The sequence below is a fragment of the Delphinus delphis genome, chromosome 10, assembly GCF_949987515.2.
Source record: "Delphinus delphis chromosome 10, mDelDel1.2, whole genome shotgun sequence".
In the NCBI taxonomy this organism is placed as follows: domain Eukaryota; kingdom Metazoa; phylum Chordata; class Mammalia; order Artiodactyla; family Delphinidae; genus Delphinus; species Delphinus delphis.
The window spans coordinates 103366205-103394035 of record NC_082692.2 but is presented as its reverse complement, the minus strand read 5'-3'; the positions used below and the strand labels follow the sequence as shown (position 1 = coordinate 103394035).

Sequence of the window (27831 nt, the reverse complement as noted above, 5' to 3'; positions counted from 1 at the left end):
CTGACTGGCCGCCGCGGGAGACGGGTGTGAGCACAGAGCCCAGCAGGACCCGCGGGTGCAGGGGGCAGGCCCTGGGGCTCGGGGGCCTGGAGGGCCGGCAGGGACCTGAGCCCTGTTCGGGTGGTTTTGGGGGATGAGGGGCGGATGGGGACCCCGGGGTCGCGGGGTCTGGGGGTCCCGGCTCCAGGCCCAGGTCCCTCAGCTGAGAGTGGGTGGGACAAAGTGGCCGCAGCCTGGAGCCCACTCCGGACACAGCCAATGTGTGCTACCCCGAGCCCCGGACAGGCCTGATGCCCCCCTCCCACCTCCACAGATCCTGACGGCCCTGGAGAAGGACGAGCAAGCACGGCGGCAGCGGCTCCGGAGCAAGTTGGAGCAGGTGGTGGACACCATGGCCCTGAGCAGCTGAGCCATCGGCCATGACTGCCTGGCCAGCAGGAGAGTGAGAGGGCCCTCGGGGGCGGCCCTGTGCAGCAGCCGGAGCTGGGAGGTCCACGGAGGCAGCCTCGCCCCAACCATACCAGGTGCCCTGCGCTGGGGGCCGGGTGTGCAGTCCTGGCCCCCCTCGCTGCCCCTGTCCCCTTCCCGCCTGCGGGGGTCCCGGTTCTTAATTGGTGTTGGTGAGACGGTGCCCTGCAGCACCTTCCACGCCCAGAGCTGCTCGCCGTGGGGCTGGGGAACCCAGGTGTGGCCGGGGGCCTTCTCAGGACAGTGGGTGACTGCTGCTGAGGCCCCGGGGGTGAGGCAGGAGTTCTCCTATAGGGAGAGGTTGGGCTGCCGAGGCCAGGAGGGCCAGGCCCAGGGGCTGGGAGGGGGTCAGCTGTGCCCGGCTCCCTAGGCAGAGTCTGAGGGCTGGGGCGTGGCTGGCGGCCGGGCGGGGAGGCTGAATGCCCAGGGCCCAGCCACAGCGAGCTGAAGTCGGTCCAGGCGTCACCACCCACCTGCCACGTTCCGGCAACACCACACGCACCAGTGCACCGCCGCCACCATCCTCCGATTCACCGCGTGCTCTCCGCGGCCGAGGCCAGAGCGCCACGTCGACCTCGCCCAGAGAGAGGCCCCCGGCTCCCTCCCATGGAGGGGCTGCAGGACGGCTCCACGCGGGGCCCAAGTGACTTCCAGAAGGACTCGGATCCCGTTCCGTCCTCAGGGCTGTTCCTCTGGGAGCCTCTGGGGCCTGGGGCTCCGGGTCATGCGTGCACGTTCCCTTATTTATTCCCCCCACCGCGCCCGCCCCCGTCCCGGCCTGAGCTCTCGGCTGTGGAGGTCCCGGGAGCAGCCCCGAGCACCCTCCTCCCCCCTCCCCGGCCCCCACCCGCCTCCCAGCGGCGTCAGTCTGGCCCCTCAGCAGCGTGCTGGTCCCTCGGAGTGGAGGGATATCTGGGGCTGTTGCTCGTCTTTTAGGGGAGCAAGGGGGTCCTGCTGTGCTCTGCTTGGGCAGCGGGGCCACGGGGGCCTCGGACCACACCCCCTGGCCTGGCCGGGAGCAGGACGCAGTGACCGGGGGGCCTGCAGAGCCGGTCTGCCCGTCCTGCTCTCAGCGAGCAAAACAGCGCGTTTTTAATTAAAAAATCTGTACATATATATCCATATATATATATCCATATATATGTGGTTCTAGCCTGTCTCCAGCCCCAGTGGGGTCCTGTATAGTTACCTGGAGGAGGAGAAATTTTACACTTTAGAACAAGAGAATTAAGGTAGCGAGAAAGCAATACCAAATGGTCGTGGAGAACGTGGCCAGAGCTTCCCCGCTGCAGCACCCCCGAGGCCTCCGCCCTCGACCTGCGGGTCGTCCTGTTTTCGTTTTGACGTGAGAAGGAGAGGACTTCTCGGGCCGAGAGCTTCCCGGACGCGGGCCGTGGATTCCTGCATGACTGTGCTAGCGTTTAGTCTGACTTGATCTTTTTAAAACTGCAAGTGTTGAATACTAGAGGTGGTTAGGCCCTTTTTTCATGTTTTCTAATTAATCAGTCACTTGTGAAGGCAGTGGCCTGTTCCCTTTTCAATTCACTTTTTCGACGGTACTACAGATTCCCGCGGACTTTAAGGGACAGTTAGCTGTGGCCGGCCCCACGCCCCCGGCCGCCCGTCTTGGGTACCCCCCCCAAGCCGCGTGAGCCAGACCGCACACCTCCGTCAGCTGAGGAGCTGCTCCCTCGCGGGAGGAGGGGTGAAATCCGCCCCCTCCTGACTCAGGAAGCTCCTGGAACCGGGGTGCAGGGGGCCCTGGGCCCCGTGGGCACTGAGCAGGGCTCGGGCCCCCCGCGTGGCGGGTGTCCAGCAGGAGCTCAGGCCGGGCGGGCGCTGGCCGGGGCCGGGTTCCGTGCGGGTGCGGGTCTCGCTCCCCCCGAGTCTTCCCTGAAGCTGCTTCTGATCGAAGCCCCCGTTCTTCCAGCCCCGCTCGGGTCAGGGGGCTCCTCGGCCGCTGCGCCGCCGTCTTCAGAACCCAGTCCCAGCCCCCCTTCCTCGGGCCTCCCCGGCCCCGTGCTTGCCCCACGGGCGGCGGGCTGGGCGGTGGTGACGCAGGAGGGGAGCCGGCCCTGCGGGCGCGAGGCCTCATGGAGTGCGTGCGCAAGCACTTTAGCGCTGTCTGTTTACACACGAGCCGATCGCTGACCTACGCCTGCAGCCCACCCCGCAGCACGGCCGCACCTTCCTCTCCCGGGGCTGGACTCGGGCCAAGTCCTCCTCCTGGCTCGTCTCCAGGGTCCTGCTGGCTCCACCGCGCCTTCAGCACTGGGCCCAGGCGCCTGCCGTCACATCCCCGTCCTCCTGCCGGGCACTCGGACCCCAAGCTCCGGCTCTGGCCTGAGGGTGGCTGGAGTGTGGCATGGGAGCGCTGCTCTGTGCAGGTGGGTGGCCCCCAAGGCCCCTCTGCAGCCCCAGGGCCGGGGCTCTGGACTGTGGTGTGGGGCGGTGTGCCAGGATGCCTGCCCGCCCCGACACTGCTGCTACTGCCCGCCGCCCCGGGCCCCCTCCCGCCCTCGCTCACACGCGTCTCAGGAGCGCCAGGGACAGCTCGGCCTCGGTCGGGAGCCTGGCCTCTCCATATACCTCGAGCTTGCCCGCACTCCCCGACCCGGGCCCCAGGCCCCAGGCCCACGGGAGAGGTCCCCCCGCCCTCCCCGCTTTGCCCTTGCTGAGCGAGCCCCGCCTGGCTCTGCCGCCAGTGCTGGAGCTGAGGGCTCACGCCGTTGGTGCTACACAAGCTAGAATAGATATATTTAGAGAGAGAGAGATATTTTTAAGACGAAGCCCACGATTAGCTGTCCTTTGACGCCGCAAACCCCACCCAAAAGAAGAGCGATCGCTCGGCAGCCTGAGCGGCCCCTCTGCCGCCGCCTCTCCCGGGGGCGGCGTGGCTCGCAGGCTGTGTAAATACACGGCCGTTTCCTAGTTTACTGTCTCAGATTTAGTACTTGTAAAGACACACACATTAAGGAGAGAATAAACATTTTTGCTAAAACTCGTGGCTCTGGGCTCTCCTTACTCAGGGGTGGGGGGGGGGGGTCCTGGGCTGGGGCCACGCGGCCAGCAGAGCTGCAGGCACGGCCGCCCCCCCACCTCGGCGGCAGCATTGCCCGAGAGGCCGGGACTCCTGGCCTCAGGGCGTGGCCAGTGCAGCAGGGCCTCCCCAGGACCTGGCATCACAGAGCTCCTGTGCTCCGGGCCCCTGGACCACCGGGGAACCATCAGCTGAGACTGAAAACACAGGGCCCGAGCCCCACCCAGGGGGTTCTGTTGACCTGGGCCCACACGGTGTTCTCAGCTCCCCTGGGTGTTCTGCCTCGGCTCAGAGCAGTCGGTCCCTGGAGACCGTGTTAAAGTCCAGAGGGCCTGGGGAAGCCTGGACATTGGCCTGGGTCCCCACCCTGAGCAGCAGCGTTGGAGCTGCGCGTGCCAGATTTTCTCAGCTAGGAGCACCCCACTCAGAACCTTGCAGCTGAGGGGCCCAGTTTGGGCAATGCTGGCCCTCCCAGCACAGGCCCATCGATCGGTCCCATGAAGGTTCTGGAAGGTGGTTTCCTGCCCTGACGGAGAAGGTGTCGGCGCAGGCTCTCCCAGCGTGTGGCTCTGGGCAGCACCCCATCTGTCCCTGGCTGTTTCCTCCAGGGCCCAATAGGCTCGGCCGTTCCTGCCCCGGGGCGGGGGGGGGGGGGGGCGTGGCTATCAGAGGTGACAACTGGGAGAGGCAGGCCTGGGTGTGGACGGGATGAGCGTGATGGATCCCAAAGGGCGACCTGCACGTTTGCTTGTGCCTGATCTGCAGGCGGACACAGGCAGCTACAGTGATGAGGCTGACGGCCCACTCGTGGTTCAGCCACTCTTGTGGCCAGTGAACTTGTGTGGACCTCACAGTGACCCAGACAGACAGGAAGCTGAGGGGCATGGTGGGGAGTGGCCTCGCGGGACTGGAAGCCGGCCACCACCTCACAGGAGAGAGGTTCCCCAGAGAAGCCCAGCGGCACTCCAGCCTGCCTTCCTGTGGTATCTCCGACCCAAGAGCTCTGACAGTGGGCCATAAATCATCGTCAGTACCTCCTGCTCCAAAATGGGCCCATCCTGACAGCCGGGGCTGCAGGCGGTGAGCTCGGCACCAGGCTCAATCACTAAGGAAGTCAGTGTAATCAGCATGACATTGCATCGGAAACAGATTTAGCAAACATGGACCTGTTTGGGGTGTGACGCAGCCTGTCCCCACAGCTCTGTCCCCTCCGGCTTTCCGGCACAATCAGCCCTGCCTCAATTACCCTCATTAGGCTGCCGAGGGCCCCAGCCCCACCAGCCTGAGAGCAGGCGCCGTCTCTGGGCGCAATCAGCACTCACGGTGATCAAGTGTGATTATGCAGGGAGCGCCACGCGGCAGGGCGGGTGGCGCCTTCTGATTGCCGTGCACGTGGGCTCCTCCCGGCTGTTAGTCATCGGCTGTCAAGGCCGGGGCTCGCCAGCCGCTCTGGGCAGGGCACGGGGTGGGAGTGTCCGGGCGGCAGCGGTGAGGCTGGCTGACGGTCCAGCATGTCGGGCTGAGCCCTTCTGGGTGCCAAGCTCTGCGCTAAGCCCTGGTGATGGGGTGGCTGGCGGAGCAGGGACTCTAATAGGCAAGGCCAGGTAGCACCCAGGTGACTGCAGAGGGGGCATGTGGTGGCAGCCAGCTGGACAGACAGGGAGAGCCATCTGGGGAGGGGCAGTAGCGTGGAGACCCGAGAGGGAACACTGTCCCTTGGGCGGGGGCGACCCAGGCGTGCTCCACCAGGGAGCAGAGCCTGGCAGGTGGGCAGCATGTGAGGCCAAGGGTCGTCCACGCTGAGAGGGGGCCTCAGGCCCAAGAGGAGCAGAGGCTGTTCTAGGCTCTTTGGGAAGCAAGGAGGGCAGGCTCTGATTCGCATCTGGAGGCTGTGTGTCTCCGGGGGCCTTGGCCCTGCTGCACCCCTCCGGGTCCTCCTGGAGACCCCGTAGCCTGTCAGGTGATGTTGCTTCATGGCATGTGTGGCGTTTCTGAAAATGGCTGGGTGGGGCCTTGGGACTCGTTCTGACCATGGGGGTGTCAGTGGAAGATGCTCGGGTCACATCTGCGCCGGACATCTCTGTCCTGGAGTGAGGGTTCCAGAGAGCAGGGCCGCCAGCCAGCATGCATTGGGGGAATGGCGTGAGCTTGTGCAGGACATAGACATTTGGAGAACTGTTGTTTCTGCAGCACAGCCCGGACCACACCGACTATTATAAGCTGGTAGCATTCAGGACACAGGAGGACCTGGGGTCAGAGCTGTCTGTCCACCGGCTTGCTTGGGGTCTAATTAGTTTCAGAAATCGGCTGTTCAGGCATCATTGCTGCGCCCAGCTGAAGATCCCCCCACTCCCCAGCACGTGTTCCTTGCCCTGTTTACTTTTAGTGGATAAACACTTTTTCCTTATATAACCCCGTGACATTGTCAAAATTAGTATTTGCATATTTGAATCTCCTCAGTTGTCTCAAAACTGAGTTTTCCCAGGTGGTTTGCTGAATGAGGCCCCGTGGCTTTGTGTCCTCCTCATCTAAGGCCCTGGGTCCGAGGCTCCGGTTACCGCCCTCCTTGGCTCTCGAGGCCTCGGCTGGCGGCCCCGCCCCCACCCCGGCGGCCTCTCCCTTCGCGGGTCCTTCAAACCGCCTCCTCTAAACACACTTGTCCCGTTTTAACTCAAAGACATTTTTTAAACGGAAACTTTATGGCGCTGTCATCACTGGATGACCGGTATCGCCTGCCCTCGATAGAAAATGGCCATAAAAATAATACGATGAAAGTGAAACTAATATGAAATTCTTAACAACCAGCAGCTGTCTGCGCGAAGTTACCACGTGCTGGCCCCGCCCTCCTCCGCCCCGCCCCCGAGTTCCCACCCTGCACTTCCGCTTCCGGTCAGGTTCTGCGCCACGGCCCTCCGGCCTCTCCTTCCCGACAGGAGGACGGCGCAGCCTCCTGGATGGCAGGTCTGTGCCCCGAAGCCCTCAGGCGTCCGCCCCGCGGCCCAAGGGCCTTTCCTGCCTCGTCCATCCCGTCCCCGCCCCTTGCCTGTATCTCCCTGTGGGCTGGTCTCTCCTGCGACATCACACACACAGGTGTGACACCGCGGAGGGGACGCGGGGGAGGGCGCGGAGCAGCTTGTAGGGCAAGAAAGAGCCTCTTTTCTCTTCTTTGAATGAATTTCTCAAATAGAGTTTCTCAGACACACATTCCTCTAAAATGATCAGTCCGCCCTCCTGGCTTGGAAGCCGGGTCTCCTACCGAGTGCCGTGCGACCGCGAGCGGGTGTGTGTCTCGGCCTCAGCCTCCTGGTCGGTAAAGGGGGAGAACAGCTCTAGCAGACCCTGCGGGCCGACGGTTCGAGTCGTTACCCTGGAGGGTGGAGGCCGCCTCGAGCCAAGGAATCCCCTCCTCGCTCCGCCGCAGCCTGAAGGGAGGGGCCCTAAACCCCGTAGGCCTCCTCACGTGCCACAAGCAGAGTTTCAGTGTGCAGAGGACTCAGGGTCCCTGCCGCAGGCGCGGGCCTGGGGGCCGGCCGACTGAGGCCCCTGCTGCACTGGTGAGGAAAGGGTAGGATGAAGGTCTGAGAGACAGCGGCCTGGGTCACAGAGGTGCTGAGGGGCCCAGCAGCAGCGGCAGGAAGGAGCCTGCAGTCAGCAAGAGGAGGCTGCTGGGCGGGGGCGGGGACCAGAGCCACATACGGAGCCACTACAGAGGAGCACCTGCCCGCAGGCCGCGGTGTTCAGTGAGGACTGAGGCCGAGGACCAGAGGTGAGTGGGATCAGGGCTGCTGCCCACACAATTACAGGAAGACCTGTATGCACTCTAGTCTGAGCTGACGGTTCCCCATGGAGTTTTGCAGTGCACAACCTGTGCAGCTGTACAGGGAGGCCCTGAGTGCGTGAGACACTTGCACTGGAGGCCGGCAGAGGAACAGACCTCCCCTTCCTAGTGTCAGGAAGCCCTGTCAGCTTTGCCTCAGACCCCACCACCCTCCTGGGAAGAAGCAAAAAGGAGGGAGGGCCTGTTAGGGAGTTGAACTGTGACCTGGACTTGCCATTTTCCCAAAAGACACCGTTTAAATACCACAGATTGAGATATTTGAACGTTTAAGGTTTGTTTCTACTTCTCAGTAGGGCAGAAGCTTGGGAGCAAGATTAGATAAGTTACGGACAATTAAGAAATTACATTAACAAAACAGCAGCAGAGCTGTGTGCGTTTTCAACCCCAGAGGCTGCACTGGGCTGCGATTCAGGGCGCGGGTGTTGGACTCTGCCTGTGGCCTGAGTCCTTGGTCTTTGGAGCTGCTCCTCGCTTCTCACCTGGAGGGATGCTCCAGTGGGGCTGCCACGCCTCTGATGGGCACATGACCCCGACTGGCCAGTAAGAGCATCCCTGCTGGTCAGGCTCAGCATGTCACCTGATAGGAATGATGTTTTTTCCCTGAGACTGTTAAAAAGGGAGAATACTCCTTAATGTGGGGTGTTCGGGGGGCAGGGGGGGCAGAATTCATGAACTTGCCTAAGAGTGACACCAACTCAAAAACATGGACCCAAGAGATGAGGGAGAGGGAGACAAACCTCCTGGACCCAGCCCCACCTGTAGACAAGATCTGCGTGGCCTTCGGTTACATTAGCCAACACGTTCTTTTTTACGGCTTTGCCCAAATGGATCTGTCACGTGGGATGTAGGGAACGAGCCCCACGCTGCTGGATGCTCTGCCGCTGGTCGTTCGGGGGAGTTAGACTGGCTGCCTGACCTGAGACGTGCTGCGGGTACACACCCAGCGTAAAATATCTCAGTAAACTGTTTATGTTGGTGATGTGTTGAAATGATAGTCTGTTGGAGAGACAGACTTAAATAAGATGATATTAAATTAAGTTTTACTTGTTTCTGTTAACTTTTCAGATATGGCCACTAGAAAATTTAAAATTACATTTCTGGCTTGTGTTCTGTTTCCACTGCACAGAGTAGGACTAGACCAGTTTTCTAGGGATTCTAGGGATGAAAGAGCATGGTGTGTGTGTGTGCACTAGAAAGTGTGTGTGTGTGTGTGTGTGTGTGTGTGTATAGGTGTCCGTCTTAACTACTGCTGCTTCGGAGAGTCAGTTCTGCTAACCAGAGGGGTTCTGGGTTTTCTGGGCTGTGGTGGATCTCAGCAAGTTCAGGGAGAGAACTGGGCAAGAGAGGAAATGCTCATTTTTGTTTCCTAAACAGCTTTGCTGAGCTGCACGTCACATACCACACAGCTCACCATTCAGAGTGTACAGCTCAGTGCTTCATGTTCACACAGCTGTGTGACCACTGTAATCCCTTTTAGAACCCGGTCGTTGCCCCAGAAGGGCCCCATGCTCCTTAGCTTCCACTTCCTCCCTTTCTCCGCACCCCCAGCCCCTGCCCCAGTCATCTGCTCTCTGTCTCCATCCATCTGCCTGTTCTGGACACTTCACATAAATGCAGTCACACAACATGTGGCCTTTTGTGTCTGGTTTCTTTCCCTTAGCGTAATGTTTTCAGAGTCCATACCTGTGGTAGCCTGTGTCAGTGCCTCGTTCCTTTTTATGGCTGAATGATATTCCATTGCATGGATGGACCACACACTGTTCTTCCGTTCATCAGCTGAAGGGCCTTTGAGTTGTTTCCAGTTCTTGACTTATGAACAATGCTGCTGTGCACATTTGTGTACACGTTTTCATGTGGATATACGTTCATTCTCTTAGGCTTGTACCTAGGAGTGGAATTGCTGGATCATATGGTAACTGTGTTTAGTTATTTAAGGAACTACCAGAGTAGTTTCCACCGTGTCTGCACCATTTTACATGCCCACCATTAGTGCACGAGGGTCCCCATTCCTCCAGGTTCTCACCAACGCTGGCGATCGTATGCCTTTTTGACCATTGCCAGCCTAGTGGGTGTGAAGTCGTGTATCATCGTGGTTTCGATTTGCATTTCCCCGGTGGCTAGTGACACTGAGCATCTCTTCGTATGCTTATTGGCCACTTACTGGCTATATATTTTCTTTAGAGAAACATCTACTCAGATCCTTTGCCCATTTTTAAGTTTGGTTATTTGTCTTTTCATTATTAAATTGTAAGAATTCTCTATATATTATAGATACAGGTTCACTATCAGATACATGATGTGCAAATTTTTTTCTCCCATTCTGAGTTTTCTTTTCTTTCTTTCTTTTTTCTTTTCTTTCTGTTTTTTTTTTTTTTGGCTGTGCCACGCAGTTTGCAGGATCTTAGTTCCCGGACCAGGGACTGAACCAGGACCACGGCAGTGGAAATGCTGAGTTCTGACCTCTAGACCACCAGGGAATTCCCTCTTTTCACTTTTTTTTTTTTTAATTTTTTTTCCACTTTCTTGATGTGTTTTAGATGTTTAACTTTTAATAAAAGAATGGGAAATCTGATGTTGGGTTCGGGGGGAAGGATGGAAGCCAGGAAGCAGATTAGAGCAAGCAGGCAGAGTGGTACCTGGGAAAGACAGGAGAATGAACTCAGGAAAACAGGATCCTGAGGCCTTCAAACCTGCCACTTCGTGATAAACTCTGTTTCTTTTAATTTTTTTAAAATTGTAAAATACATATAAGAAAACTTACCATCTTAACCATTTTTAAGTGTCCAGTTCAGTGGCCTTAAGCACATTCACACTGTTGTGCGGCCATCGGCACCGTCAGGTCCAGAGCTTTCTCATCTTCCCCAACTGAAGCTCTGTCCTCATCAGACACTCACCCTCCCCTCGCCTCCCCAGCCCCGGCCCCCACCATCTACTTTCTGTTTCTGTGGATTTGACCCCTCTAGGGACCTCATCTAAATGGATCACACAGTGTTTGTCCCTTTGTGACTGGCTCATATCACTGAGCACAACGTCCTCAAGGTTCATCCATGTTGTCACATGAGCCAGAATTTCTTTCCTTTGTAAGTCTGACTGATATTCCATTGTGTGTATGGACCATATTTTGTTTCTCCCTTCATCTGAGGATGGACGCATGGGGTACTTTTACCTCTTAGCTGTTAACGGATAATGCCATGAGAGAGCAAATACTTCTTTTGAGACCCAGCTCTCAGTTCTTTGGGGTACCTGCCCAGAAGTGGAATTGCTGGGTCACATGGTGGTTCTGTGTTTCACTGTTTGAGGAACTGCTCTAATGGTGTCCACGGCGGCTGCACCACTTTACGTTCCCATCAGCAGCGTGCTGGGGTGCTGATTTCTCCACCTCCCTGTGAACACTTGTTATTTTCTGTGTGGTTGTTTTCCTCCTGATAGTCGCCTTTGTAACCAGGTGGTGTCTCATTATGGTTTTGATGTGCATTTCCCCAGTGATTAGTGATGTTGAGCATCTTTGCATTTGCTTATTACCATGTGCATATCTGCTTAGGATCTATTCACGTCCTTTGCTCATTTCTCAATGGGACTTTTGTTGCTGAGTTTCAGGAGTTCTCTCTGTACTATGGGTATTCATCCTTTATCAGCACGTGATTTGCCAGTATTTTCTCCCGTTCTGTGAGTTGCCTGTTACTCTGTTGATACTGTCTTTTGATGCACAAAAATTTTTAATTTTCATGGGGTCCAGTTTGTCTATTTTCTCTTTTGTTGCCTGTGCAAAGAAAAAACTGTTTTATTTTCCCTGAAATTATCTTAATTTTAGTTCATCCTTTCCTTTGAAAGATAGTTTGACCAGGTACACAGTTCTGTTGTTATTTTCTGCCATTGTCACGGCCTCCCTCATTCCTCTCAAGAAGTTGGCTGTCTTTCCTCGAAGGTGATCTTCTTTAGTGGCTACTTTAGTGTCTGCTTTCCATCTCTGGTGTTCTGCACTTTCCATCCCATGTCTGCCTGATCGTCACCCCACAGCTATGGCAGAATGTTTGGATATCGACACTTCCAGTGGGGGCCATCCAGAGGCCGTTTCTTGGCCTTTCCAGCCATGGTGCCGGGGCTTTGTTCCCCTCATTCAACACCTTTCTCATGGCATTGCTGGAGTGATCGTTTTGTGTAAGGAGCCCTCATGGCCATGGGGCCTCACCCGTGACCGCACTGCCCTGAGCTGCATTTTGCCTTTCGTTTGAGTTGCACCAGCTCTGACCCCAGTGCCTCTGAGGAAGGTCGTGGGGGGCGGGGCTTATGGTTCCCAGGTCGGGGGTTGGGGAGCCTGCATCCCCCATGCGCTTCCCCCATGCGCTTCCAGTTCTCTCCTTCCCTTGTTCCTAGTAACCCCCTACTCGTGCAGCATGGTGGGGGAGGCCAGGGCGCTCCCTGTTGGCCACCCCACAGATCACCATTATTTCTCTGGGTGAGCCGCACCAAGGCACAGATGTTGTCCAGGAGTGTCGCTGCCCAGCCCCAGCCTCTGACAGTTGCTTATAAACCACCAGGGCTCCACCCTGGCCTTTCCTGAAATCTGAGAGTCTTTTCCAGCAGTCCCTTCTCTGCCTGCAGCCCCTGGCCCATACGTGCGTGGTGTCGGGGGCATCTGTCCAGAGCCGCCGTGGCCACGAGCAGCTGAGAAGTTGGAGTGCCCCTCAGCTGAACTCCCCACTGGGTGAGACTGTCCCCTCTGCCTCCATGCACTGAGGTCAGCGGACAGCTGGGCATCCTGCTTGGACATCACTGAGAAGGCTGTGAAGCCTCGGACTACCTTATGGCAGGAGCTCCGGGTCAGGGAGCAGCTGCTAAGCCTCAGGGCCACGCCACTGCAGGGCGAGCTCCCAGCGTGCCTGATTAAGCCCCTGAATCTCCCGGGTGGGGCCCTGAAGGCGGACAGGCAGCTGCTCTTCACTTCCAGATCCCTGCCAGTTGACATAGTTCCATAGCAGCTGACTCTCAGAACCCCTCCTGCAGGGAGGCTGGCTTGGAGTCAGGAGAAGGAATGTCCCCGGCTCCGTGCACGGGGGCTCACAGACCCGCTGGGATGGCCGGCGTGATGAGCAGATGGGCTGTTGCCCTGGCGCGGGGTCCCGGGTTACGACCGCTGGATTCTAGAAACTGAACAAGCATCAAGTCTAGTTATTCTAAGGTTTGTGAGTCTGAATTCTCCATCCGTTTAATCAGGTGCCATCTTCTAGCGAGACCTCTGACCAACCGTATCCCCAGAGCTGTCTCAGCCTCTGCTCTGCTGTTTGTCTCCCAAGCATAGGTCATCATCATTTTCTTTGTCTTGTTGATGGCCCTGTGAGGCAGGGGCTTTGTCTGTCTTGGTCCCTGCTGGGTCTTCTGTACCTAGAACAGTGCCTGGCACACAGTAGGCCCTCAGGAAATGTCCGTGGAATGAGTGACGCGGGGATGCCCAGTCTCTGCACATGCACGGCTGCACTTCCGTGTGGACGCCTCACCCGTCTTCAGCCAGTGCATTGGCATCCGTTTCTCCTGCAGGTGAGCAGAGATGTCACCCATTCAGAGACAGGATTATCTGTTTCCACAGCCTGCCCCCATGGTTGTGCAGGACCCTGTACAGGCAGACCTTGTTTTACTGTGCTTCTCAGATATTGTGCTTTTTACAAATAAGGTTTGTGGCAACCCTGCCTGGAGCAAGTCTACCGGTGCCATTTTTCCAACAGCATTTGCTCACTTTGTGCCTCTGTGTCACATTTTGGTAATTCTTGCAATGTTTCAAAGTCTCCACCAGCAAAAGAATTACAAAACACTGAAGGCTCAGATGATGGCTAGCATTTTTTAGTAAGAAAGTATGTCTTCATTCAGGCAAGTACATTTCTTTAGACATAATGCTATTGCACACTTAATAGACTGTAGTATAGTGTAAGCATAACTTTCATATGCACGGGGAAACCAAAAAATTCACGCAACTTGATTTATTGAGATATTCGCTATATTGAGGTGGTCTGAGACCAAACTTGGAATAGCTCCAAGGTGTCCCTGTTATTAATTGTGATTGATAACTTCCCATCTCAGAGCAGAAGCTCTGGGCTTTGGAGAGATCATGTGCCCTCCTACACTGAGGACCATTCCCCCAACCCCATGACTATGGCTCCCACTTAGCTCTGGGCCCGAGCTCCACCATCCCACGCGGAAGTCACCATGGAGTCAGTTCGGGCGGCTCCAAGGCTGCCAGGGTAGATTGAGTGCAGGAGTGTCCCTGTCCTACTCCCAAAGACGTTCTGTGAAGCCACCATCAGTCACCCTGATACCAAAACCAAAGACACTACCAAAAAAGAAAAATTACGGACCAGTATCTTTGATGAATATAGATGTAAGAATTCTGAATGAAATATTAGCAAACTGAATCCAACAACACATAAAGAAATGATACACTGTGACCAATCTGGATTCATCCAGGGTTACAAGGATGGTTCAGCGTACACACATCAGTGTGATACACCACGTCAACAAAAGAAGAGATTAAAAACCACGTGATCTTCTCAATAGATGCAGAAAAAGCATTTGATAAATTTCAACATCCATTCATGATAAAAACCCTTATAAAAGTGGGTAAAGAGGGAACACATCTCAACATAGTAAAAACTATTTATAACAAACCAACAGCTAATATAATACTCAATGGTGAAAGCCTTCCCACTAAAATCTGGAACAAGACAAGGATGCCCACTCCCACCACTTCTATTCAACATAGTATTGGAAGTCCTAGCTACAGCAATCAGACAAGAAAAAGAAGAAAAGGTATTCAAATTGGTAGGGAAGAGGTAAAATTGTCATTATATGCAGATGACATGATACTATATATAGAAAACCCTGAAGACTCCACACAAAAATTACTAGAACTGATAAATGAACTCAGCTAGGTAGCAGGATGCACGATTAAAATACAGAAATCGGTTCCATTTCTTTACATTAACAATGAAATATCAGAAAGGGAATGTAAACAAACAATCCCTTTTAAAATTACATCAGAAAAGTACTTAGGAATAAACCTCACCAAGGAGGTGAAAGACTTAATGCTGAGAACTACAAAACTTTAATAAAGGAAACTGAAGATAATTCAAAGAAATGGAAAGATATCCCATGCTCTTGGATTGGAAGAATTAATATTGTTAAAATGGCCATACTACCCAAAGCAGTGTAGAGATTTAATGTGATCCCTACCAAATTACCCATGACATTTTTCACAGAACTAGAACAAATAATCCTAAAATTTACATGGAAACACAAAGGACCCAGAATTGCCAAAGCAATCCTGAGGAAAAAGAACAAAGCAGGAGGCACAACCCTCCCAGACTTCAGACAATACTACAAAGCTACAGTAATCAAAACAGTGTGGTATTGACACAAAACGGACATATGGATCAACAGAACAGAGAGCCCAGAAATAAACCCACACACCTACTGTCAATTAATCTTCAACAAAAGAGGCAAAAATATGCAATGGGGAAAGGAGTCCCTTCAGCAGGTGGTGTTGGGAAGGTTGGACAACCACATGTAAATCAATGAAGTTAGAACACTCCCTTACACTATACACAAAAATAAATTCAAAATGGCTTAAAGACTTAAATATAAGATAGGACACCATAAAGCCCCCAGAAGCGATCACGGCAAAACATTCTCTGACATAAATCATACCCAAATTTTCTTAGGTCAGTCTCCCAAGGCAATAGAAATAAAAGCAAAAAATAAACAAATGGGACCTAATCAAACTTACAAGCTTTTGCACAGCAAAGGAAACCATAAACAAAACGAAAAGACAATCTACAGACTGGGAGAAAATACTTGCAAACGAAGTGACTGACAAGGGCTTAATTGCCAAAATATACAAACAGCTCACACAACTCAATAACAAACAACCCAATCAAAAAATGGGCAGAAGACCTAGATATTTCTCCAAAGAGACACACAGATGGCCAATAGGCACATGAAAAGATGCTCAACATCACTAATTATTAGAGAAATGCAAATCAAAACTACAATGAGGTAGCACCTCATACCAGTCAGAATGGCCATCATTAAAAATCTACAAACAACATGCTGGCGAGGATGTGGAGAAAAGGGAGCCCTCCTACACTGTTGGTGGGAGTGTAAGTTGGTGCAGCCACTATGGAGAACAGTATGGAGGTTCCTCAGAAAGCTAGAAATAGAGCCACCATATGACCCAGCAGCCCCACTCCTGGGCATGTATCCATAGAAAACTCTAACTGAAAAAGATGCATGCATTTATAGCGGCACTATTTACAGTAGCCGAGACACGGAAGCAACCTGGATGTCCATCGACAGATGAATGGACAAAGAAGATGTGGTATACGTACACAGTGGAATATTACTCAGCCACAAAAAAGAATGAAATAATGCCATTTGCAGCAACATGGAGGGACCTAGAGATCATCATACTAAGTGAAGTAAGTCAGACAAAAATATCATATATTGCTTATATTTGGAATATGAAATATGACACGGATGAACATATCTGTGAGACAGACTCAGACACAGAGAACAGACTTGTGGTTGCCTTGCCAAGCAGGGGGTGGGGGAGAGATGGATTGGGAGTTTGGGGTTAGCAGATGCAAGCTATTATATTTAGATGGATAAACAACAAGGTCTTACTGTATAGCACAGGGAACTATACCCTGTGATAAACCACAATGGAAAAGAACATAAAGGAGAGTGTATGTGTATATATATATGTATGTATAACTGAGTCACTTTGCTGTGCAGCAGGAATGAACACAACATTCTAAATCAACTCCACTTCAATAAAATGGAAAAAAGAAAAAAGGGTCCCCTATCCTTATTCCTCCCTGTGACATGCTAGGCTGCCCCTCCCTTGAGGATGCAGGGTCTACCCCCCACCCCTGGAGTCTGGGCTGGCCCCGTGACTTGTTCTGATCCAGAAAATGTGGCTGAAGTGATGGTGTGCCAGTTCTGAAGGCACGCCTCAAGGGCCTTCAGCGGTCACTTTGTCCTGGTTCACGGGAACAAACGTGGGCCAACCTGCTAGCGGATGACAGACCATGTGGAGGAGAGGCTGGCTGCCCAGGCAAAGGCCAGCCAGGACCAGCCTGCAGCCAGCTGACCCCAGGCAGTTGGCCTGCCGGCCTGTGAACAATAATTAGTGCTTGTGATTTTAAGCCACAGAGTTTGGAGTGGTTTGTTAAGCATAAGGTTGCCAGAGAAAACACAGGACACTTAGTTAAATTTGAATCCCAGATAAACTACAGAAATGGGTTGCTTATCTGAAATGCAAATTTAACTGGGTGTCGTGGTGTTCTTATTTGCTAAATCTGGCACCCCTAGTTAAACAGCAGTGTTATGGACTGAACTGTGTCTCCCCCCCAAATTCATACGTCAAAGCCCTAACCCTCTGTACTTTAGAATGGGAGTGTATTTGGAGACTGGGCTTTGAAGAGATGATTAACTTAAAATAAGTTAATCAGTGTGGACCCTAATCCAGTCTGGTTGGTGTCCTTATAAGAGGAGATCGGGATACAGACACGCACAGAGGGTGGCCCGTGTGAGGACACAGGGAGAAGACCATCTACACACCAAGGAGAGAGGGCTCAGGAGGAACCAGCCCTGCTGACACCTGCATCTCCGACATCCAGCCTCCAGGACTGAGAGAAATAAACGTCTGTTGCTTAAGCCGCCCCTCGTGTGGTATTTGTAACGACCACCCAGCTGACGCAGAGGCAGTAGCTGACTGAGCTGTGGGGCTGCCTTCTCAGGGGCGGGCATGGTCCGCTGCATCTCCCTTCTGCGGCCCCTGCTCCACCCCAAGGATCACCCCCTCGCAGTCGAGGCTGGGTCTGCAGAGCGCGGGCGGCTGCACCGTTAGTTCTCAGCCTTTAACAGCAAACTGCTAAGTGGCCAGTTCTGTGCCAGTAATTGAAGAGGCCGATTTCTGCTCATGCTTGGAAGGTTCTGCTAAACCGAATCTACGTCTGTGCTGAGAGCTCGCGCTGGGGCCCCCCATGGGGGAGTGGATGAGCGTGTTCCTCAGGACCCTCCCAGCTGGGTCGCCAGATGCCGTGGGGACAGCTGGACCCTGAAAGCAGCTGCAGCGGTGTGACATCCCAGCTGCCGGAGGCGGGAGGCCGGCCACCTGGCTGCGTGCGACCTCCTGCTGCCTCCGCGCGGCCCCGCCCCCGCGGCACAGCGCGCGCGCGCGCCCTCCCCCCCCCCCCCCCGGTCCCGCCCCCGCCCCCGTGGCCGGGGCCTACAGTCACCCTGTCCGGAGTCGAGCCTGGCGCTCGCTGGGCCGCCCTGGCCGCCTACCCCGGCTGTGGGTGTGGCGCCTGCCCGCCGGCCACACCTCTTGTCTTCGCAGTTAGGGTTAGGGCTCCCAGAACCTTCCGGAGTCCGCGGAGCAAAGCCTGACAGAACGGAAGCAGGGCTCCCAGAACCTTCCGGAGTCCGCGGAGCAAAGCCTGACAGAACGGAAGCAGGGCTCCCAGAACCTTCCAGAGTCCGCGGAGCAAACTCTGAGTAAAAGGCAACCAGAGCTCCCCGGGAGGCTCTGGGCTCACAGAACCTTCTCGAGTGCGCCACGCAGCCCTGCCCCGCTGGCCCGGTGCTGGCGGCTGGACACGCGCTGCTGGGCCGTCGCCGCGCGTCCTCGCAGGGGGCTGCTCTGACCCTCCGTGGCGCGGGCTGCGGCCTTGCGGCGTGGCCGCCTGTTGTCGGTGGGCCGCGGGCCCCCGGGGCAGCGCCTCCCGCACTGCCGACTCCTAGGCCTGGGGCAGCGGCCCGTGAGCGAGTGCGCCTTGGCCCTGGTTTCCCAGTTATCTGCTGCGCCACGACCAGTCACTCCAAGCCACAGGTGCTAAAGACGGAAACATCTCTGAGTCGCGCCGTTTCGGAGCGTCGCTGCTGGTGTGGCCGGAGGTGGGGCAGCTCCTGACTGCAGCGCCGGTCCACCCCATGGGACCTCTCGAGTGTCGTTACAACTCAGCGGGTGGTCCAGAGAGCCAGGACGAAGTCCCGGTGGCTCCAGAGTCCCCTGTGTCGTCACCCACTTCGGCCGCTCCGACCAGGAAGGATGACCGGGGCCGTGACACCGACGGACAGGATCCCGGGGCCGACACGGGGCTGCCGGCCGCTCCCGGTCCAGGTGGAGAGGCACCAGCTCCGCGCGAGCTCGCACCGTGACGCCCGGGGGCTGGAAGGTAAGCCCCGCTGTTCGGGGGGCTCTGCTCACGGGCAGGACGACCAAAAAAACCCGCCAGGGTCATTTTGTCCTTTCCTCACCTCTTAAGTGGGCTGGTGATACTGTGATTTATCGTAAGAAGTTTGTGTTTGCTCTTTGTTCCCATGCCTGGCCTGGAGCTCCCAGGACCCTTGGAGTTTCCTGAGTGAAGAGAGGGGTGAGGATGTCTTTCTGCGCCCGAGGTGACTTTTGGAGAGTCTCATGGTCCCATAAGAGTGGGGGCTGACGATGAGAGGGGTGGAATTTTTTCAGTCCCCCCCCTCGCCGCCCCGCACCGTGGAGGGGAGGGCAGAGGGCTGGAGATGGAGTCCACTCACCGGTGGCCAATGGCTTAATGAGCCATGCCTGTGTCATGAGACCTCCATTAAACCCCCGACGAGAGGGTTCGCAGAGCTTCCTGGCGGGTGGGCGTGTGGTGATTCACGGACAGGTGTGGGTTTGGGGAGGGTCGTGAAGCCCGTGCCCTTTCCCTGTTAAGAAACAGAATTCAGCTGAGTCCATTTGAAAGCGTCGATTGGCTGTATTGTGGGTTTGTGAGGCGGGCAGCGTGCAATTAGCAGATGGAAAGGAGCTGAGGGGCTGAGCAGGCAGAAGGACTGTTACAGGCGGAAGGAATTACACAGGCAGAAAGCAGACTGGTTATGGTGAGGTCGCTGCCCCTTAGGGGAGGCAGGGCCTCCCAGGCAGGTGCTGGTGGTCTGGCTTGAGACCCCATTGCTGGGCGAGCCGAGACCAGAGTGGCGTCTAAGTTTGGTGACCTGTTGTCTTTGCCTTGCCCTGTGTGTCCCTTCCGTCTGGCTGTTCCGGAGTCACCTCCTTCTACAGTAAATCCGTAATCTCATGGGTAACAGGTTTCTCTGAGTTCCGTGAGCCATGCCCCCAAATTAACCGAAGCCGGGCGGGGGTCGTGGGAACCTGCAATCTACAGCCGGCGGGACGGAAGCACAGGTGACAACCTGGACTTGCGTTTGGGGTCGGGGGCCCGGGGCATCTCATGGGGCTGAGCCCTTAACCTGACGTTCCCTCCAGGTAGAGAGTGTCGGAACTGAGTTGCATTGCAGGATCCCCAGCTGGTGTTGGAGAATTGTTTGGTGTTGTGTTACAAAACACGTACATTGGAATTGGTATCAGAATTGTAGGGGTATTTAATTCAACTATTTTCATTGCTTCTTGTTTATTAACATAAATATTTAAGGCTATGAATTTTCCTCTGAGGAACGTTAGCTCCGATGTACTGTTTGTAGTATATCTGGATATTCCAAATGTGGGTTTTGATTTCTTCTTTAATCCAAATGTTGCTTAAGAGAGAGCTTTCAGATTTCCAGGTAGAGGGCCTTTATATTGGTTTTACGTGATTGTATTGAACTGTGAATAGAGACTTCTCCTGTACTTTTAAACCTAATAAAATGGGTGTAGCTTAAAAATGCAGACTGTAGCATACCAAGCTTAGAACAAAAGCCCTGTGCCCTGTCCTACCCAGCCCCCTCCCCCGCGGCAACTCTTCGCAGTCCTTTCAGATGTGTGTCCTCCTCGGTCTCAAGGACAGAACTGCTGATGCTGGGCACTTGGGTGTTAGGCGTAGTCCGCTGAGGTCATCTTTATAGGATCAGGTTGCCGCTTTTTATACCCTGCTGCCTCACGCACACGCCCCCTTCGTGTCCTGCACTTAACCTGAAACATCTCGGGTTAAGTCAACGTCCGGAGGTTCTCCTGCTCTGGGTGTGGATGTGTTCACAGTCTCCCTGACCCCATTGTTTTCTTAGGCACTTTTCCCCTGGAATGGCCCTCCTTGCTTTTGTTGTATTATTATTCAAACACATCAGGTAATCCGCCAGCTTAAATGATGACAGCCCCGGAGCCCGGGTGCTTACCTGGTGGCCGCCTCGGTCCTGGGTGCCTCCCGGGTCTGGGGTCCCCGCGCCTCTCCCTCCCGGCTTGTGCCCTCGTGTAGCCGAGTGCATTCTCGGGGCTCCTTCATAAGTGTGTATGTGGGAAGGCAGGATTTTTGAGACCTTGGTGTCCAGAAATACTGTACTTTACATACTCTTTAAAATGCGTATTTTCCACTTATCCTGAACTCCGGGTGGGAGTATGTTTTCCCTCAGTATTTGGGGATCGTCCAGCTTCCGTGTTGCTGCGGAGAAGGTGGACGCCCCTGGCCTCCTGAGCTTGTGGGCCCCGAGCTGGCCCGACGCACGCGTCTGTGGCACTGATGTGTCTTAGTTGGGGTCCTTTTTCATTCGTTGGCCCTTCGCGAGGGCTCTCAGTGTGGAAACTAATGTTATTCAGTTCTGGAATGTTCTCTTTGGTTGTTTTCTGGATAATTTTCTGTCCTTAGTTTTCTCTAGTCTCCCTCAATTCCTGTTATTCAGACGTTGGATGTCTTGGATCGACTATCTGATTTTCTTATGTTTTCTTCCCTTTTGTCCTTTGATCTTACTCCCTGGAAGATTTCCTCAAGTTTGGCTTCCAGTCATCCTGTTTAATTTTAAAGTTTGTGCTCCCACAAATTTAACTTCTGAGAGCTCCTCAGAGGTTGTTCCCTGAATTTCCTTTGCTGTTTCCTTCATGGAGCTTCTCTCATTGCTCTGCAGGCATTCATTTTAGTTTTACTTTGCAGTTGTGCTCTGGTGCTTGCATCAGAGGCCCTCTGAGACCCTCTGTTTTCCATGTTTGAAGCTTTCTCCCGGTGATCCTTGCCCGTCTATTCATATTTAGAAGGGAGGCACTCAAAGCTGATGAAACACATAACGAGTATTAGAGCTGAAACTGGAAGTTGCCCCAGTGCCCATCAACAGTAGGGTGGATGAAGCCGTGGATTCCACAACAGATACTGTGTTGCAGTGAGAGTGTGATCTGTACACACATCCGTACAGGCAATTCTCACAAATGTGATGTTCGACAGAAGCCGTGCACACACGATTCAACTTACAGAACCATAAAAACAGCAAAAGGAGTCTGTGTCACCAGACGTCAGCACAGTGGTTGTCTTTGAAGCAGAGTGGGGCTGGCGGAGAATGAGGGGCTTCTGGGATGCTGGTGACAGGTGCGTTGGGTTAGCGGAAATCCATCCAGCCGGACACACGTGATGGGTGCACATCACCGTGCGTGGATTATACTTAAACACGGTTAAAAGCATATGAATGAAACTGTGTGTTTGGGGAGAGGCTTGTGGATGGGTGCCCCTCCTGGTGGTGACCCCACGCCCTCCCCCTGGCGCATGTGCTGTGCGTGCACCAGGCAGGGGTCTGGGGTCTCGTGACCTCATGTGCAGACTTTCTCCCGCTCCCCACTTTCTCAGTAAGGAGGCTCCCATCTGCCCCAGAGAGCTTCTGGTTCACCTTCTGCAGAGAGTACAGCTGCTGTCTTCTCCGGGGTGGGGAAGGGGGTCCCCTGGCTGCACAGGCCGGTGGGGACCGTGCCATCCCACCGCCAGACCCGTCTCTAGGGAACCCGGCATCTCCAGTTTGCAGCCTTCTGGGACTCTTGACTGTGAGCTGGCTTCTGCGTGGCTTCCCCGTCCTGGCATCCAAACAGTGTTCGTCTCCCTGTATCTTCTCTGTTGTTTTTCTGGGCCTCCGATTAGCGAGTGAGGGGCCATCTGGACTGATTCTCTGGGACTTCTTTTTTCTCTCATATTTTCATCTCCCTTTCCTTTTGTTCTACCTCCTATTAGATTTCTTCAGCTTTGTGTTCCAGTCCTCACGTAGATGTTTAAAAAACAGCTGTCATAGCTTTACATTTTTAATTAAACTGTTTATCTCGAGATAGTCCCATGCAATTATAAGAAATAATACAGAGGGATCTCATGTGCTCTCTACCCAGTTTCCCCCAGCAGTGACACAGGAAAGCATCAAGACCAAGGTACTGACGTGAATGCAGTCACAATGCAGAACCTCCCACCACCAGGGTCCCTGTGCTCCCCGTTTACAGCCACACCCACCTCTCCCTCATCCCTGGTCCCAGGCAGTCACTTGGCTGTGCTCCAGTTCTATCATTTTGTCGTTTCAGGAGCGTATGTGAATGGAATCACGCAGTGTGAAGCCTTCTGTGATGGGCTTTTTTCCACTCAGCGTAATCCCCTGGAGAGTCACCCTGGTTGTCCCTTGTGTCCGTGGTCTGTTCCTTCATTGCTGAGCAGGGTTCCACGGTACGGGTGGACCACAGTCTGTTTAACCATTTACCTGTTGAAGGACATCTGAGTTGGTTCAGTTTTTGACTGTTATAAATAAAGCCGTGGATATTCCTATTCAGATTGTTGCAGGAACGTAGGTTTTCATTTCTCTGTGACAAACGCCCAAGAGTGCAATTGACGATCGTTTAGTTTTATGAGAAGCGGCCGCTGTTTTCCTGAGAGGCTGCACGCATTCACAGAAATGTGAAAGCAATGCAGTTTCTCTGCATCCTCACCAGCATTTGATGTTCTCACCATTTAAATTTTAGCCATTGTGGTAGGTGTATCTCGTTGCAGTTTTAACTTGGATTTCCCTCATGGCGATGAGGTTGCACATCTTTCTGTGTCCTTACTTGCCATCTGTCTGTCTTCCTCAGTGAAATGTCTGTTCATGTCTTTTGCCCATTTTCTAATTGGATTGTTTGTTTTTTTACTGCTAAGTTTTGAGAGTTCTTTATATGTTCTAGAGACTAGTCCTTTGCTGGACTTGTGGTTTGCAGATACTTCTCCCAGTCTGTAGCCTTTCTTTTCATTCTGTTAATATGGTCCTTTGCAAGCAGAAATGTTTGATTTTGATGAATTCCAGTTTATCAGTTTCTCCTTTTATGGATCATGCTTTTGGTGACAGGTGTAAGCACTGGCTCTAGAGCATGAAGATTTTCTTCTGTTTTATTTTCTGAAAAGTTCTATGGTTTTACCTTTTACATAAATGCCGTGATCCATTTTGAGTTAATTTTTATGTAACAGGTGAGGCTGGAGTTCATTTTTTCTTGCAGCTGTCATCTGAAAAAGTTGGTTATTAGATTTTTTTTTTTTTAGAACACTTTTAGATTTACAGAAACATCGAGTCAATTGTTTGGAGAGTTCCCTTATCATCTGCCTCTGTCACACTTAGTTTCTCTTATTATAAGCATCTTACATTAACGTGGTGCCTGTGTTCCAATTAATGAACCCATATTAGTGCATTATTGTTGACTGAAGTCCATAGTTCACACTTACTGTTGTACATTCTGTGGGTTTTCACAGTGCATATCGTTGTGTGTCCACCATTACAGTCCCATGCAGAGCAGTTTCACTGCCCTAAAAACGCCCGTGCTTAGTAGTCACTGACCTTTGTACTGTCTCCGTAGTTTTGCCTTTTCCAGAATGTCATCGATTTGGGATCATGTGGTGTGTAGCCTCTTCATACTGGCATCGTCAGTTAGCAATAGGCATTTAAGTTTCCTCCATATATATACTTCTGTGTTTGTGGCTTGATAGCTCCTTTCTTTTTTTTTTTGCGGTACGCGGGCCTCTCACCGCTGTGTCCTCTCCCGTCACGGAGCACAGGCTCCGGACGCACAGGCTCAGCGGCCATGGCTCACGGGCCCAGCCGCTCCGCGGCATGTGGGATCTTCCCGGACCGGGGAACGAACTCGTGTCCCCTGCATCGGCAGGCAGACTCTCAACCACTGCGCCACCAGGGAAGCCCACTCCTTTCTTTTTTACCACTGAATAGTATTCTCTTGTATGCGTGTATCACATTTGTTTAGCCACGCAACTGTTGACAAATACTTTGAATGCTTCCAATTTTGGGCAATTTTAAATAAAGCTGCTATACACATAGCAGTAGGTTTTGTCTGGATGTAAGTTTTCAACGCCATTGGGTAGATACCTAGAACTGTGGTTGCTGGCTTATATGGGAGGACTATGTTTAGCTTTGTAAGAAACCTCCAGTTTTCCAGAAGAGCTCTACAGTTGTGCGTTCCCACCAGCAGTGAATGAGCGTTCCTGTTGCTCCACACCGTCACCAGCTTTTGGTGTTTTTTAAAACGAGCATAGGGCTTCCCTGGTGGCGCAGTAGTTGAGAGTCCGCCTGCCGGTGCAGGGGACACGGGTTCGTGCCCCGGTCCAGGAAGATCCCACATGCCGCGGAGTGGCTGGGCTCGTGAGCCATGGCCGCTGAGCCTGCGCGTCCGGAGCCTGTGCTCCGCAACGGGAGAGGCCACGACAGTGAGAGGCCCGCGTACCGCAAAAAAAAACCCAAGAAAACCGAGCATAGTGCTGTTGTTTTGTGGACTGGATGCAGCATTTCTTTTGTCTCCATTGCAATGCTAATTAGCCTTTCTTTGCGAGTGTCCTGTTTCCTACCTTACTCTGTTGGCTTCAATTCTCTTTTCTATGGTCATTTTGTTCTCTGTCCTGCATCTTGGGGCTTTCTGCACATGTCTGGTCATCCCGGGCTTTCCATTCACAGTCAAGAGCTAATTGGATGCTCTGTGCTCTTGGGCTGGGCTTTTCGGTTGGTCAGTGGTCCGGAGCAGCTGTTTTATTGGGGGGAGGCCAGATGTCTGGTCTTCTGCTGGGTGCAGGAGGTGGGCAGCCTCCTTCCTGCTGGTGTTGTATGTGGGGTGGAGGGGCAGTCTGGTGGGGATGTCCACTCTGCATCAGCCCTGGGCCTCATCCTTGTGGCCTCATGCACTCACCTCCCCGTTCAGCACACCCACAGAGGGAGTCTGCAGTCCTGCCCGGTTGGGGGTGGGGGTGGGGGGGGTTGGCGTCTGCCAGGTGTCGGGCGTGGGCCTCGCAAGGGACTTGCTGTAATGCGTAGAGACTCCAGTCCAGCCTTGGTTTTCTTCCTGGCGCCCCTTCCCTTTCCTGCTGGGGCTCTCGCGCCTCTGTGGGGACACGGGCTCCGTCTCAGCAGGTCTCTTCACTGTCCCTTGGGGTCGGGACTTTCCTGACCTGTTAAGTCAGGTGTCCTTTTCCACACCTTCCAAAGGGCGAGCAAATCTCTAGCCACTGATGTTCCGTCTGATGTTTCTTATGTCTTTATGGGTTTAAATTTTTAAACCTCTGAAAGTCTTTTAGTATGGTCTCGGGTGAAAGCAGAAAGAAACTCACCACCTTTAACCCCAGTCCCTCAATTATTTCATAAATATAAATTAGTAGATAGAGAAATACTTCAAACGTTCCAGCCGCATGTAAAGGGAAAGAAAAAAGGTGACATTTTCTCCCTACCTTCTGCCACTTTTCCACGTCCCAGATGTCACACTGTCAGCTGTTAGGAATGTACCATGTCTGGTGTTTGTCGATGTACGTGGGTGATTACAGACTGAGAGGACACGCCTGTGTGGGCACAGCCCCACAGACTGTGACCACAGCACGTGCGCCGACGTGTGGCGTGCCCCCTGGATTCCCGCTCTAGAAGGGGCTCCCTGGTGCTAAGGCAAGATGGTGCCTTCTTGGGGAGCCTGGGCCAGGAGCAGCAGCAGGAGGCACCGGCCCTGCCCATCTCGGCTCCGGAGCTCCTGCCGGGCGGCCGGACTGGGGGGCTGCGTGGAGGTGGGGGCCCCGCCCAGCCCTGCGTCGCCCTTCCGTCCCCGGGGGGCCCTCCCACCAGGCCTCGGCACCACCCTGCTGGCACAGCTGCCGCCCGTGGGGTCCAGCAGACCTGCTCTTTTCCCCCACCCTGACGTATTTCCACGTCAGTGCACGTGGGTCTGTCCCTGCCTATTTCTTTTTCTTTTCTTTTTAAAATTTTGGGCTGTGCTCCCAGGCACGTGGGATCTCAGTTCCCTGGCCAGGGGTGGAACCCGTGTCCCCTGCAGTGGAGGTGTGGAGTCTTAGCCACTGGAGCGCCAGGGAAGCCCCACCGCCCATCCTTCTTAACCTCCATATAGTACTTTGTGGCTCAGAAGTAGTGTCGTTATTTCGCCTTCTCTTTTGGGTGAACCTTTAGAGCTCTCTCCTTTTTACTAAAAATCTTGTGATATTTAAAATCCGCATGTTTCAACACAACAGACTAGTTAGTGCCCGAGCAGTGTGTGCCTCTGTTGGTGTTCTCGTAGCACCTCCCACTCAGGATGCATGCACAGCAGACCCCAAGACACCTCTCCCGTAGAGCAGCCCTTGTGCTCGGAGGGAGGGGAGCGGGCCGGGGACGGAGGCACACGGGGGCTGTCACTCGCTGCACCGGCCTGGCTCCGGAGAGCTGTTTACACACAAACCAACCACAAGGTAATCACATGCCACTCTCCTGCCCACTCATTAAACCCGCCCCAGAGGCCCCGGGGAAGACGCTGCTCTCTTAGCTCTGTTTGAATTTCTACACAAATCAGAGAATTTTAAAAATATGAATTTTATTCTCCTCAAGTGTCGCTGCAGGATTTTGACAGGTATTTCTTACATTTTGATTCTTAAAAATATTTTCCCTTTTCCATGCTGGTCACCCACGGTTAAATTGTCATCTGGTCTCTCCTTCCCTGCCTCCTATGACCCTGAGCCCCGCCCTTCCCCCCCCATAGCCCTGACTCTTCTCAGTGTCTGGAGGGGGGCTCCCCTTTCTCATCCCGCCCCTTCCAGCAGGGGTTTGTCCCTGGGGACCCTTTCATGGACTCTCCCCTTCCTCCCCAACATAGCCAGCAGTGGACACTGGACAGTGTTTCTTTTAGCAGTCCAGCACCGGCCCTCCCCCCCTACTTTCAGTTTAGTGGGTGTTGTGTGGAAGGTTACCTGATGCAATGGGACTACACCGTCTGTAGGGTGGGCGTGCATACCCAGAGGTTACCAGCAGAGGTTCATGGACCATAGCAGATGCCCAAAGCGCACGGCTTGTTCAATAAATAAAAACCACACAACAAGAAGCAAGGGGCTAGAGGTGGGAGGGATGCCCACACTCCCTGCATCTGCTCTGCGATGCCCCGATGTCCAGGCTCCCTCCCCGCTCATGGTGCCGTAGGAGGACCAGAGTTGAGGACGGGTCGGGGGGCCGAGGACACGTGCTGGCCCTCCTGGCGATGCAAGAGCAAGGATGCCAGCCCGGAGCTGTCGCAGCCACTCAGCAGCCAGCAGCGGCTGCAGGTTTTCTCTGGAAGAGGAGCCGAGGGGCCCCGATGGGTGTCACCAGTGAGTGGCCGACGCAGTGCCTCATGAAACTTTTCTCCTGTGTGTTCTCAAACTGCAGAGTAGCAAATGCACATTACAGTCACCTTTGTTCTGAATTGTTTTATGAAATTATGTGGCGTTACATCAAAGTGTGTGGATAGCGCATACGTGTATCT

General features: G+C 53.9%; 2 protein-coding genes across 2 annotated transcripts in view; one reads left to right on the top strand and one right to left on the bottom strand.

Moving 5' to 3' along the window:
• Positions 1–3443, top strand: part of PLXNA1 (plexin A1) — a 43395-nt gene extending 39952 nt beyond the window's left edge. The window contains exon 32 of the mRNA XM_060023191.2: positions 314–3443. Coding sequence (XP_059879174.1) covers positions 314–409 — 96 coding nt within the window. The 3' untranslated portion in view covers positions 410–3443. The remainder of the gene's footprint in view (positions 1–313) is intronic.
• On the bottom strand, positions 2006–20576 carry LOC138414192 (basic salivary proline-rich protein 1-like). The gene is made up of 6 exons (XM_069541078.1): positions 20487–20576; positions 18425–18567; positions 17936–18136; positions 3568–3676; positions 2625–2821; positions 2006–2543 (listed from the first exon to the last, which is right to left on the bottom strand). Exons 1-6 carry the CDS (start codon positions 20574–20576, stop codon positions 2006–2008), a joined length of 1278 nt encoding a protein of 425 aa, XP_069397179.1.
• Positions 20577–27831: the final 7255 nt, after the last annotated feature.

What these genes read in the sequence shown, in the direction of transcription:
- LOC138414192 (XM_069541078.1), bottom strand. Translation starts at nt 20,576, where the DNA reads ATGCACTCGGCTACACGAGGGCACAAGCCGGGAGGGAGAGGCGCGGGG. An exon ending in GGCGCACTCGAGAAGGTTCT is followed by an intron (nt 3,677 to 17,935) that starts GTGAGCCCAGAG and finishes CCGGTGGTCCAG; the next exon opens with GGGCCCGGAGCACAGGAGCT. An exon ending in CTGCGGGGTGGGCTGCAGGC is followed by an intron (nt 2,544 to 2,624) that starts GTAGGTCAGCGA and finishes TCGCGCCCGCAG; the next exon opens with GGCCGGCTCCCCTCCTGCGT.